The sequence below is a fragment of the Diplotaxodon limnothrissa genome, linkage group LG13 (genome assembly GCF_057381915.1).
Source record: "Diplotaxodon limnothrissa isolate DT_005_m linkage group LG13, D_limnothrissa_male_GT1.1, whole genome shotgun sequence".
Lineage (NCBI taxonomy): Eukaryota > Metazoa > Chordata > Actinopteri > Cichliformes > Cichlidae > Diplotaxodon > Diplotaxodon limnothrissa.
Genome location: NC_140608.1, coordinates 34,265,378 through 34,279,973, shown reverse-complemented (window position 1 = coordinate 34,279,973; position 14,596 = coordinate 34,265,378). Strand labels below are relative to the sequence as shown.

General features: G+C 53.4%; 1 protein-coding gene across 1 annotated transcript in view; it reads right to left on the bottom strand.

The window, feature by feature from the left end:
- LOC146620587 (uncharacterized) overlaps positions 1 to 14,087 on the bottom strand; it is a 54,775-nt gene extending 40,688 nt beyond the window's left edge. Inside the window, exon 1 of the mRNA XM_085369027.1 lies at positions 12,806 to 14,087. Within this exon, the coding sequence (XP_085225153.1) occupies positions 12,806 to 14,087 (1,282 nt within the window). The remainder of the gene's footprint in view (positions 1 to 12,805) is intronic.
- Positions 14,088 to 14,596: the final 509 nt, after the last annotated feature.

Genomic DNA, 14,596 nt, shown 5'->3' with positions numbered 1-14,596 from the left:
TTGGCTTGGTCATGCCATCCACATCACACCTGGGCCTGTGGTGCTGACATATATCATGCACATTTCCCAGGGCCAGTGGTGTTGGCTAAGGCCATTCACATTACACCAGGGTGTGGTCATGGCTGAGGCCAACTACATATCACCAAGGCCTGTATTGGTGCCTGATCCCATCGACAATATACAAAGGCCTGTGCTACTGGCTGATGCCATCCACATTGAACCAGGGCCAGTGCTCCCTGTGAGGCCATCTTAACCAAACCAGCGACTGTGCTTTTGGCTGAGGCCATCCGCATTACATCAGGGCCTTTGATGCCGACTTTTACCATCCACATTACACCAGGGACAGTGCTTGCTTTGAGGCCATCTTCACCCCACCAGGGCCTCTGCTGCTCGTTGATGCCATCCACATTACGCCTGGGCCTGTGGTGCTGACCGATATCATGCACATTTCACCAGGGCCAGTGGTGTTGGTTAAGGTCATTCACATTACACCAGGGCCTTTGCTACTGGCTTAGGACATTTACATTACACCAGGGTGTGGTCATGGCTGAGGCCAACTACATATCACCAGGGCCTCTATTGGTGCCTGATCCCATCGACAATATACAAAGGCCTGTGCTACTGCCTGATGCCATCCACATTAAACCAGGGCCAGTGCTCCTTGTGAGGCCATCTTCACAACACCAGGGCCTTTGTTTCTGGCTGAGGCCATCCTCATTTCACCAGGGCCTGCGTTGCTTGGTCATGCCATCCACATTACACCTGGGCCTGTGGTGCTGACCGATATCATGCACATTTCCCAGGGCCAGTGGTGTTGGCTAAGGCCATTCACATTACACCAGAGACAGTGCTTCCTGTGAGGCCATCTTAACCAACCCAGGGACTGTGCTTTTGGCTGAGGCCATCCGCATTACATCAGGGCCTGTGATGCCGACTTCTACCATCCACATTACACCAGGGACAGTGCTTGCTTTGAGGCCATCTTCACCCCACCAGGGCCTCTGCTGCTCGTTGATGCCATCCACATTATGCCTGGGCCTGTGGTGCTGACCGATATCATGCACATTTCACCAGGGCCAGTGGTGTTGGCTAAGGTCATTCACATTACACCAGGGCCTTTGTTACTGGCTTAGGACATTTACATTACACCAGGGTGTGGTCATGGCTGAGGCCAACTACATATCACCAGGGCCTGTATTGGTGCCTGATCCCATCCACAATATACAAAGGCCTGTGCTACTGGCTGATGCCATCCACATTAAACCAGGGCCAGTGCTCCCTGTGAGGCCATCTTCAAAAAAACCAGGGCCTTTGTTGCTGGCTGAGGCCATCCTCATTTCACCAGGGCTTGCGTTGCTTGGTCATGTCATCCACATTACACCAGGGCCTGTGCTACTGGGTGAGGCCAACTACATTTCACCAGTGCTTGTGTTGCTGGCTGACGACATCCACAATACACAAGGGCATGTGATACTGGCTGATGCCATCCACATTACACCAGGGGCAGTGGTGTTGGCTAAGGCCATTCACATTACACCAGGGCCAGTGGTGCTGACCAATACCATCCATATTTCACCAGGGACAGTGTTGTAAGATGAGGCCATCCACATTTCACAAGGGCCTGCATTGCTGGCTCATGCCATCCACATAACAAAAGGGCCTGTGCTACTGGCTGAGGCCAACTACATTTCACCAGGGCCAGTGCTAGTCGTTGATGCCATCCACATTATACCAGCGCAAGTGGTGCTGTCCAAAACCATCCATATTTCACCACGGCCAGTGTTGTTGGATGAGGCAATCCACATTACACCTGGGCCTGTGGTGCTGACCGATATCATGCACATTTCCCAGGGCCAGTGGTGTTGGCTAAGGCCATTCACATTACACCAGAGACAGTGCTTCCTGTGAGGCCATCTTAACCAACCCAGGGACTGTGCTTTTGGCTGAGGCCATCCGCATTACATCAGGGCCTGTGATGCCGACTTCTACCATCCACATTACACCAGGGACAGTGCTTGCTTTGAGGCCATCTTCACCCCACCAGGGCCTCTGCTGCTCGTTGATGCCATCCACATTATGCCTGGGCCTGTGGTGCTGACCGATATCATGCACATTTCACCAGGGCCAGTGGTGTTGGCTAAGGTCATTCACATTACACCAGGGCCTTTGCTACTGGCTTAGGACATTTACATTGCACCAGGGTGTGGTCATGGCTGAGGCCAACTACATATTACCAGGGCCTGTATTGGTGCCTGATCCCATCCACAATATACAAAGGCCTGTGCTACTGGCTGATGCCATCCACATTAAACCAGGGCCAGTGCTCCCTGTGAGGCCATCTTCAAAAAAACAGGGCCTTTGTTGGTGGCTGAGGCCATCCTCATTTCACCAGGGCTTGCGTTGCTTGGTCATTCCATCCACATTACACCAGGGACTGTGCTACTGGGTGAGGCCAACTACATTTCACCAGTGCTTGTGTTGCTGGCTGACGACATCCACAATACACAAGGGCATGTGATACTGGCTGATGCCATCCACATTACACCAGGGGCAATGGTGTTGGCTAAGGCCATTAACATTACACCAGGGCCAGTGGTGCTGACCAATACCATCCATATTTCACCAGGGACAGTGTTGTTAGATGAGGCCATCCACATTTCACAAGGGCCTGCATTGCTGGCTCATGCCATCCACATAACAACAGGGCCTGTGCTACTGGCTGAGGCCAACTACATTTCACCAGGGCCTGTGCTAGTCGTTGATGCCATCCACATTATACCAGCGCAAGTGGTACTGTCCAAAACCATCCACATTTCACCACGGTCAGTGTTGTTGGATGAGGCCATCCACATTACACCTGGGCCTGTGGTGCTGATCGATATCATGCACATTTCCCAGGGCCAGTGGTGTTGGCTAAGGCCATTCACATTACACCAGCGCCTTTGCTACTGGCTTAGGACATTTACATTACACCAGGGTGTGGTCATGGCTGAGGCCAACTACATATCACCAAGGCCTGTATTGGTGGCTGATCCCATCGACAATATACAAAGGCCTGTGCTACTGGCTGATGCCATCCACGTTAAACCAGGGCCAGTGCTCCTTGTGAGGCCATCTTCACAACACCAGGGCCTTTGTTGCTGGCTGAGGCCATCCTCATTTCACCAGGGCCAGTGGTGTTGGCTTGGTCATGCCATCCACATCACACCTGGGCCTGTGGTGCTGACATATATCATGCACATTTCCCAGGGCCAGTGGTGTTGGCTAAGGCCATTCACATTACACCAGGGTGTGGTCATGGCTGAGGCCAACTACATATCACCAAGGCCTGTATTGGTGCCTGATCCCATCGACAATATACAAAGGCCTGTGCTACTGGCTGATGCCATCCACATTGAACCAGGGCCAGTGCTCCCTGTGAGGCCATCTTAACCAAACCAGCGACTGTGCTTTCGGCTGAGGCCATCCGCATTACATCAGGGCCTTTGATGCCGACTTTTACCATCCACATTACACCAGGGACAGTGCTTGCTTTGAGGCCATCTTCACAACACCAGGGCCTTTGTTTCTGGCTGAGGCCATCCTCATTTCACCAGGGCCTGCGTTGCTTGGTCATGCCATCCACATTACACCTGGGCCTGTGGTGCTGACCGATATCATGCACATTTCCCAGGGCCAGTGGTGTTGGCTAAGGCCATTCACATTACACCAGAGACAGTGCTTCCTGTGAGGCCATCTTAACCAACCCAGGGACTGTGCTTTTGGCTGAGGCCATCCGCATTACATCAGGGCCTGTGATGCCGACTTCTACCATCCACATTACACCAGGGACAGTGCTTGCTTTGAGGCCATCTTCACCCCACCAGGGCCTCTGCTGCTCGTTGATGCCATCCACATTATGCCTGGGCCTGTGGTGCTGACCGATATCATGCACATTTCACCAGGGCCAGTGGTGTTGGCTAAGGTCATTCACATTACACCAGGGCCTTTGTTACTGGCTTAGGACATTTACATTACACCAGGGTGTGGTCATGGCTGAGGCCAACTACATATCACCAGGGCCTGTATTGGTGCCTGATCCCATCCACAATATACAAAGGCCTGTGCTACTGGCTGATGCCATCCACATTAAACCAGGGCCAGTGCTCCCTGTGAGGCCATCTTTACAAAACCAGGGCCTTTGTTGCTGGCTGAGGCCATCCTCATTTCACCAGGGCCTGCGTTGCTTGGTCATGCCATCCACATTACACCAGAGACTGTGCTACTGGGTGAGGCCAACTACATTTCACCAGTGCTTGTGTTGCTGGGTCATGCCATCCACAATACACAAGGGCATGTGATACTGGCTGATGCCATCCACATTACACCAGGGGCAGTGGTGTTGGCTAAGGCCATTCACATTACACCAGGGCCAGTGGTGCTGACCAATACCATCCATATTTCAACAGGGACAGTGTTGTTAGATGAGGCCTTCCACATTTCACAAGGGACTGCATTGCTGGCTCATGCCATCCACATAACAACAGGGCCTGTGCTACTGGCTGAGGCCATCTACATTTCACCAGGGCCTGTGCTAGTCGTTGATGCCATCCACATTATGCCAGCGCAAGTGGTGCTGTCCAAAACCATCCATATTTCACCACGGCCAGTGTTGTTGGATGAGGCCATCCACATTACACCACTGGGCCTGTGGTGCTGACCGATATCATGCACATTTCCCAGGGCCAGTGGTGTTGGCTAAGGCCATTCACATTACACCAGAGACTGTGCTTCCTGTGAGGCCATCTTAACCAAACCAGGGACTGTGCTTTTGGCTGAGGCCATCCGCATTACATCAGGGCCTGTGATGCCGATTTCTACCATCCACATTACACCAGGGACAGTGCTTCCTTTGAGGCCATCTTCACCTCACCAGGGCCTCTGCTGCTCGTTGATGCCATCCACATTACGCCTGGGCCTGTGGTGCTGACCGATATCATGCACATTTCACCAGGGCCAGTGGTGTTGGCTAAGGTCATTCACATTACACCAGGGCCTTTGCTACTGGCTTAGGACATTTACATTACACCAGGGTGTGGTCATGGCTGAGGCCAACTACATATCACCAGGGCCTGTATTGGTGCCTGATCCCATCCACAATATACAAAGGCCTGTGCTACTGGCTGATGCCATCCACATTAAACCAGGGCCAGTGCTCCCTGTGAGGCCATCTTCACCACACCAGGGCCTTTGTTGCTGGCTGAGGCCATCCTCATTTCACCAGGGCCTGCGTTGCTTGGTCATGCCATCCACATTACACCCGGGACTCTGCTACTGGGTGAGGCCAACTACATTTCACCAGTGCTTGTGTTGCTGGCTGACGACATCCACAATACACAAGGGCATGTGATACTGGCTGATGCCATCCACATTACACCAGGGGCAGTGGTGTTGGCTAAGGCCATTCACATTACACCAGGGACAGTGGTGCTGACCAATACCATCCATATTTCACCAGGGACAGTGTTGTTAGATGAGGCCATCCACATTTCACAAGGGCCTGCATTGCTGGCTTATGCCATCCACATAACAACAGAGCCTGTGCTACTGGCTGAGGCCAACTACATTTCACCAGGGCCTGTGCTAGTCGTTGATGCCATCCACATTATACCAGCGCAAGTGGTGCTGTCCAAAACCATCCATATTTCACCACGGCCAGTGTTGTTGGATGAGGCCATCCACATTACACCACTGGCCCTGTGGTGCTGACCGATATCATGCACATTTCCCAGGGCCAGTGGTGTTGGCTAAGGCCATTCACATTACACCAGGGCCTTTGCTACTGGCTTAGGACATTTACATTACACCAGGGTGTGGGGCAAATGGTGTTGGCTAAGGTCATTCACATTACACCAGGGCCTTTGCTACTGGCTTAGGACATTTACATTACACCAGGGTGTGGTCATGGCTTAGGCCAACTACATATCACCAGGGCCTGTATTGGTGCCTGATCCCATCCACAATATACAAAGGCCTGTGCTACTGGCTGATGCCATCCACATTAAACCAGGGCCAGTGCTCCCTGTGAGGCCATCTTTACAAAACCAGGGCCTTTGTTGCTGGCTGAGGCCATCCTCATTTCACCAGGGCCTGCGTTGCTTGGTCATGCCATCCACATTACACCAGGGACTGTGCTACTGGGTGAGGCCAACTACATTTCACCAGTGCTTGTGTTGCTGAGTCATGCCATCCACAATACACAAGGGCATGTGATACTGGCTGATGCCATCCACATTACACCAGGGGCAGTGGTGTTGGCTAAGGCCATTCACATTACACCAGGGCCAGTGGTGCTGACCAATACCATCCATATTTCACCAGGGACAGTGTTGTTAGATGAGGCCTTCCACATTTCACAAGGGACTGCATTGCTGGCTCATGCCATCCACATAACAACAGGGCCTGTGCTACTGGCTGAGGCCATCTACATTTCACCAGGGCCTGTGCTAGTCATTGATGCCATCCACATTATGCCAGCGCAAGTGGTGCTGTCCAAAACCATCCATATTTCACCACGGCCAGTGTTGTTGAATGAGGCCATCCACATTACACCACTGGGCCTGTGGTGCTGACCGATATCATGCACATTTCCCAGGGCCAGTGGTGTTGGCTAAGGCCATTCACATTACACCAGAGACTGTGCTTCCTGTGAGGCCATCTTAACCAAACCAGGGACTGTGCTTTTGGCTGAGGCCATCCGCATTACATCAGGGCCTGTGATGCCGATTTCTACCATCCACATTACACCAGGGACAGTGCTTCCTTTGAGGCCATCTTCACCTCACCATGGCCTCTGCTGCTCGTTGATGCCATCCACATTACGCCTGGGCCTGTGGTGCTGACCGATATCATGCACATTTCACCAGGGCCAGTGGTGTTGGCTAAGGTCATTCACATTACACCAGGGCCTTTGCTACTGGCTTAGGACATTTACATTACACCAGGGTGTGGTCATGGCTGAGGCCAACTACATATCACCAGGGCCTGTATTGGTGCCTGATCCCATCCACAATATACAAAGGCCTGTGCTACTGGCTGATGCCATCCACATTAAACCAGGGCCAGTGCTCCCTGTGAGGCCATCTTCACCACACCAGGGCCTTTGTTGCTGGCTGAGGCCATCCTCATTTCACCAGGGCCTGCGTTGCTTGGTCATGCCATCCACATTACACCCGGGACTCTGCTACTGGGTGAGGCCAACTACATTTCACCAGTGCTTGTGTTGCTGGCTGACGACATCCACAATACACAAGGGCATGTGATACTGGCTGATGCCATCCACATTACACCAGGGGCAGTGGTGTTGGCTAAGGCCATTCACATTACACCAGGGACAGTGGTGCTGACCAATACCATCCATATTTCACCAGGGACAGTGTTGTTAGATGAGGCCTTCCACATTTCACAAGGGACTGCATAGCTGGCTCATGCCATCCACATAACAACAGGGCCTGTGCTACTGGCTGAGGCCATCTACATTTCACCAGGGCCTGTGCTAGTCGTTGATGCCATCCACATTATGCCAGCGCAAGTGGTGCTGTCCAAAACCATCCATATTTCACCACGGCCAGTGTTGTTGGATGAGGCCATCCACATTACACCACTGGGCCTGTGGTGCTGACCGATATCATGCACATTTCCCAGGGCCAGTGGTGTTGGCTAAGGCCATTCACATTACACCAGAGACAGTGCTTCCTGTGAGGCCATCTTAACCAAACCAGGGACTGTGCTTTTGGCTGAGGCCATCCGCATTACATCAGGGCCTTTGATGCCGACTTCTACCATCCACATTACACCAGGGACAGTGCTTGCTTTGAGGCCATCTTCACCCCACCAGGGCCTCTGCTGCTCGTTGATGCCATCCACATTACGCCTGGGCCTGTGGTGCTGACCGATATCATGCACATTTCACCAGGGCCAGTGGTGTTGGCAAAGGTCATTCACATTACACCAGGGACTTTGCTACTGGCTTAGGACATTTACATTACACCAGGGTGTGGGGCCAGTGGTGTTGGCTAAGGTCATTCACATTACACCAGGGCCTTTGCTACTGGCTTAGGACATTTAGATTACACCAGGGTGTGGTCATGGCTTAGGCCAACTACATATCACCAGGGCCTGTGCTACTGCCTGATGCCATCCACATTAAACCAGGGCCAGTGCTCCCTGTGAGGCCATCTTCACAACACCAGGGCCTTTGTTGCTGGCTGAGGCCATCCTCATTTCACCAGGGTCTGCGTTGCTTGGTCAGGCCATCCACATTACACCTGGGCCTGTGGTGCTGACCGATATCATGCACATTTCCCAGGGCCAGAGGTGTTGGCTAAGGCCATTCACATTTCACCAGGGCCAGTGGTGCTGACCAATACCATCCACATTACACCAGGGACTGTGCTACTGGGTGAGGCCAACTACATTTCACCAGTGCTTATGTTGCTGGCTGACGACATCCACAATACACAAGGGCATGTGATACTGGCTGATAACATCCACATTAAACCAGGGGCAGTTGTGTTGGCTAAGGCCATTCACATTACACCAAAGACAGTGCTTCCTGTGAGGCCATCTTAACCAAACCAGGGACTGCGCTTTTGGCTGAGGCCATCCGCATTACATCAGGGCCTTTGATGCCGACTTCTACCATCCACATTACACCAGGGACAGTGCTTGCTTTGAGGCCTTCTTCACCCCACCAGGGCCTCTGCTGCTCGTTGATGCCATCCACATTACGCCTGGGCCTGTGGTGCTGACCGATATCATGCACATTTCACCAGGGCCAGTGGTGTTGGCTAAGGTCATTCACAGTACACCAGGGCCTTTGCTACTGGCTTAGGACATTTACATTACACCAGGGTGTGGTCATGGCTGAGGCCAACTACATATCACCAGGGCCTGTATTGGTGCCTGATCCCATCCACAATATACAAAGGCCTGTGCTACTGGCTGATGCCATCCACATTAAACCAGGGCCAGTGCTCCCTGTGAGGCCATCTTCACCACACCAGGGCCTTTGTTGCTGGCTGAGGCCATCCACATTTCACCAGGGCTTGCGTTGCTTGGTCATGCCAACCACATTACACCAGGGACTGTGCTACTGGGTTTGGCCAACTACATTTCACCAGTGCTTGTGTTGCTGGCTGACGACATCCACAATACACAAGGGCATGTGATACTGGCTGATAACATCCACATTAAACCAGGGGCAGTTGTGTTGGCTAAGGCCATTCACATTACACCAGGGCCAGTGGTGCTGACCAATACCATCCATATTTCACCAGGGACAGTGTTGTTAGATGAGGCCATCCACATTTCACAAGGGCCTGCATTGCTGGCTCATGCCATCCACATAACAACAGGGCCTGTGCTACTGCCTGATGCCATCCACATTAAACCAGGGCCAGTGCTCCTTGTGAGGCCATCTTCACAACACCAGGGCCTTTGTTGCTGGCTGAGGCCATCCTCATTTCACCAGGGCCTGCGTTGCTTGGTCATGCCATCCACATTACACCTGGGCCTGTGGTGCTGACCGATATCATGCACATTTCCCAGGGCCAGTGATGTTGGATAAGGCCATTCACATTACACCAGAGACAGTGCTTCCTGTGAGGCCATCTTAACCATACCAGGGACTGTGCTTTTGGCTGAGGCCATCCGCATTACATCAGGGCCTGTGATGTCGACTTCTACCATCCACATTACACCAGGGACAGTGCTTCCTTTGAGGCCATCTTCACCCCACCAGGGCCTCTGCTGCTCGTTGATGCCATCCACATTACGCCTGGGCCAGTGGTGCTGACCGATATCATGCACATTTCCCAGGGCCAGTGGTGTTGGCTAAGGCCATTCACATTTCACCAGGGCCAGTGGTGCTGACCAATACCATCCATATTTCACCAGGGACAGTGTTGTTAGATGAGGCCATCCACATTTCACAAGGGCCTGCATTGCTGGCTCATGCCATCCACATAACAACAGGGCCTGTGCTACTGGCTGAGGCCAACTACATTTCACCAGGGCCTGTGCTAGTCGTTGATGCCATCCACATTATACCAGCGCAAGTGGTGCTGTCCAAAACCATCCACATTTCACCACGGCCAGTGTTGTTGGATGAGGCCATCCACATTACACCTGGGCTTGTGGTGCTGACCGATATCATGCACATTTCCCAGGGCCAGTGGTGTTGGCTAAGGCCATTCACATTACACCAGAGACAGTGCTTCCTGTGAGGCCATCTTAACCAAACCAGGGACTGTGCTTTTGGCTGAGGCCATCCGCATTACATCAGGGCCTGTGATGCCGACTTCTACCATCCACATTACACCAGGGACAGTGCTTGCTTTGAGGCCATCTTCACCCCACCAGGGCCTCTGCTGCTCGTTGATGCCATCCACATTACGCCTGGGCCTGTGGTGCTGACCGATATCATGCACATTTTACCAGGGCCAGTGGTGTTGGCTAAGGTCATTCACATTACACCAGGGCCTTTGCTACTGGCTTAGGACATTTACATTACACCAGGGTGTGGTCATGGCTGAGGCCAACTACATATCACCAGGGCCTGTATTGGTGCCTGATCCCATCCACAATATACAAAGGCCTGTGCTACTGCCTGATGCCATCCACATTAAACCAGGGCCAGTGCTCCCTGTGAGGCCATCTTCACAAAACCAGGGCCTTTGTTGCTGGCTGAGGCCATCCTCATTTCACCAGGGCTTGCGTTGCTTGGTCATGCCATCCACATTACACCAGGGACTGTGCTACTGGGTGAGGCCAACTACATTTCACCAGTGCTTGTGTTGCTGGCTGACGACATCCACAATACACAAGGGCATGTGATACTGGCTGATAACATCCACATTAAACCAGGGGCAGTGGTGTTGGCTAAGGCCATTCACATTACACCAGGGCCAGTGGTGCTGACCAATACCATCCATATTTCACCAGGGACAGTGTTGTTAGATGAGGCCATCCACATTTCACAAGGGCCTGCATTGCTGGCTCATGCCATCCACATAACAACAGGGCCTGTGCTACTGCCTGAGGCCATCCACATTAAACCAGGGCCAGTGCTCCTTGTGAGGCCATCTTCACAACACCAGGGCCTTTGTTGCTGCCTGAGGCCATCCTCATTTCACCACGGCCTGCGTTGCTTGGTCATGCCATCCACATTACACCTGGGCCTGTGGTGCTGACCGATATCATGCACATTTCCCAGGGCCAGTGATGTTGGCTAAGGCCATTCACATTACACCAGAGACAGTGCTTCCTGTGAGGCCATCTTAACCAAACCAGGGACTGTGCTTTTGGCTGAGGACATCCGCATTACATCAGGGCCTGTGATGCCGACTTCTACCATCCACATTACACCAGGGACAGTGCTTCCTTTGAGGCCATCTTCACCCCACCAGGGCCTCTGCTGCTCGTTGATGCCATCCACATTAAGCCTGGGCCTGTGGTGCTGACCGATATCATGCACATTTCACCAGGGCCAGTGGTGTTGGCTAAGGTCATTCACATTACACCAGGGCCTTTGCTACTGGCTTAGGACATTTACATTACACCAGTGTGTGGTTATGGCTGAGGCCAACTACATATCACCAGGGCCTGTATTGGTGCCTGATCCCATCCACAATATACAAAGGCCTGTGCTACTGCCCGATGCCATCCACATTAAACCAGGGCCAGTGCTCCCTGTGAGGCCATCTTCACAAAACCAGGGCCTTTGTTGCTGGCTGAGGCCATCCTCATTTCACCAGGGCCTGCGTTGCTTGGTCATGCCATCCACATTACACCTGGGCCTGTGGTGCTGACCGATATCATGCACATTTCCCAGGGCCAGTGGTGTTGGCTGACGCCATTCACATATCACCAGGGCCAGTGGTGCTGACCAATACCATCCATATTTCACCAGGGACAGTGTTGTTAGATGAGGCCATCCACATTACACCAGGGCCTGTGCTACTGGGTGAGGCCAACTACATTTCACCAGGGCTTGTGTTGCTGGCTGACGACATCCACAATACACAAGGGCATGTGATACTGGCTGATGCCATCCACATTTCCCAGGGCCAGTGGTGTTGGCTAAGGCCATTCACCAGAGACAGTGCTTCCTGTGAGGCCATCTTAACCAAACCAGGGACTGTGCTTTTGGCATCTTCAAACCACCAGGGCCTCTGCTGCTCGTTGATGCCATCATTGATGATGGGGCCTGTCCTACTGCCTGATGCCATCCACATTAAACCAGGGCCAGTGCTCCTTGTGAGGCCATCTTCACAACACCAGGGCCTTTGTTGCTGGCTGAGGCCATCCGCATTACATCAGGGCCTGTGATGCCGACTTCTACCATCCACATTACACCAGGGACAGTGCTTGCTTTGAGGCCATCTTCAAACCACCAGGGTCTCTGCTGCTCGTTGATGCCATCATTGATGATGGGGCCTGTCCTACTGCCTGATGCCATCCACATTAAACCAGGGCCAGTGCTCCTTGTGAGGCCATCTTCCCAACACCAGGGCCTTTGTTGCTGGCTGAGGCCATCCTCATTTCACCAGGGCCTGTGTTGCTTGGTCATGCCATCCACATTACACCTGGGCCTGTGGTGCTGACCGATATCATGCACATTTCCCAGGGCCAGTGATGTTGGCTAAGGCCATTCACATTACACCAGAGACAGTGCTTCCTGTGAGGCCATCTTAACCAAACCAGGGACTGTGCTTTTGGCTGAGGCCATCCGCATTACATCAGGGCCTGTGATGCCGACTTCTACCATCCACATTTGTCACGTGAGCGGGTCTCTCCGGACCTCCGAGCTCCTCCGGTGGCAGCGCGGGCTCCACAGGCTCGCTGAGCTCCTCCCGTTCACATATCTCCGTCTCGCTGAGCTGCTCCAGCTCCGGCTCGCAGGGCTCCGCAGCTGGCGGTGCGGGCTCCTCCGGCTCGCTGAGCTCCTCAGCTGGCGGTGCGGGCTCCGCTGGCGGTGCGGGCTCCTCCAGCTCGCCGGGCTCCTCCGGCTCGTAGGGCTCCACGGCTGGTCGTGCGGGCACCTCCCGCTCTCTGAGCTCCTGCTCCGCCTCGCTGAGCAGCTCCTCCCGCTCTCCGGGCTCCTGCTCCGGCTCGCAGGGCTCCACGGCTGGCCGTGCGGGCACCTCCCGCTCTCTGAGCTCCTGCTCCGCCTCGCTGAGCTGCTCCTCCCGCTCTCCGGGCTCCTGCTCCGGCTCGCAGGGCTCCACGGCTGGCCGTGCGGGTGTGGCAGCTACTCCCGGTAGACTGGACAGCGATGCAGGGACAGATGGGTGAAATGATGGCAGAGGTGGTCCAGCCGGCATATCGACCTCCAACTGAGGATGAAGGTGAGAGGCTGACTGGACTGAAGACTGAGCTACCAGCTGGGCAGCAGGCTGAGGTGAGGGTGAGATGGCTATTATGAAGGGTGGAGAGGATGAAAATGTTACAGCTGGCTCAACAAATTCCAGGGGTCCAGAGGCAACTGAGACCTCCAGTTTGGCCTCTGGGGAAGCCCTGGGGAGAACCTCCGTCTCCATACGGTCAGACTGAGCCAAAAAGTCATTTGGGTCTGTATGCTCGGAACTCCCCAGCTCCCAGCTTACAGTCTCAGAGGGAACATTTTCTGAGTCTTTGGAGGTACAGCAAACAGTTTCTATTTTCGTGTTTACAGGAAGGGAATTTATAACACCGGCAGAGTCCATTTTACTCACTGTGGCGTCCAGAGCCGCTGGTCCTGAGTCTTCGACCAGCACAGGAGTGAGTGTGGATGTGGTTGAACGCTGCTTGCGAGGACGCCTTCTCCTCCGTGAAGGCGGGGCCGTGTGCATGGAAATCCGCTGTTCATCTGTGTTTTGATTGTCAATGACAGGGTTTATTATTGAAACAATTGAGTCTGGTTTACTCACTGCGGTAATGAGCGCTGTCGGTCCGTTGCCAGCTGACCGGGCTGAAACCGCAGGAGTGGGTTGCGGCGTAATGGAATGGTGGTGGAGAGTGCGGCATGCCTTCTGTAATGGCGGATCAAACGATTGTGCCGCGAGCATCGACGGGAAAGCCCTCCGCCGACGCGTGAAAAACCAAGCGGCTAGAGTCTCTAGGAGAGCAGCCAAACTGTCCGTGCTCGGGCCACCCAAGCCAAATAATTCAAAACTCGAGCTCTTCCTTAAACTAGTGACCAATTGCCTAAGTTTGTTAATGTCCAAAATGTTCATGGTGAGGGTAGTGGATGTGAGGTAATTGTCAAGGAACACTACCTGTAGGTCCTAGTCCTAGTTTGTACTTTGTTTAGCCATAGTTTTCCCAGTCTATGTTCAGGTTTTCCCTCAGTTGCTATGCTGCCTTGTTCCTTAAGTTTTCGGCCCTAAATAAAGGCTCGCCTTCTGTTAAGTCCGGTTTTTGTGTCCTCACCTCTGTTTGCTCTTGGGTCCTCCACTCACTCCACACGGTCTGCCCCGGTGGCCCGTGACAGGTAGAAGCCTGGTGTAATGTATCCTGGTGTAATGTGGATAAGTTACACCAGGGACAGTGCTTCCGGTGAGGCCATCTTCACCCA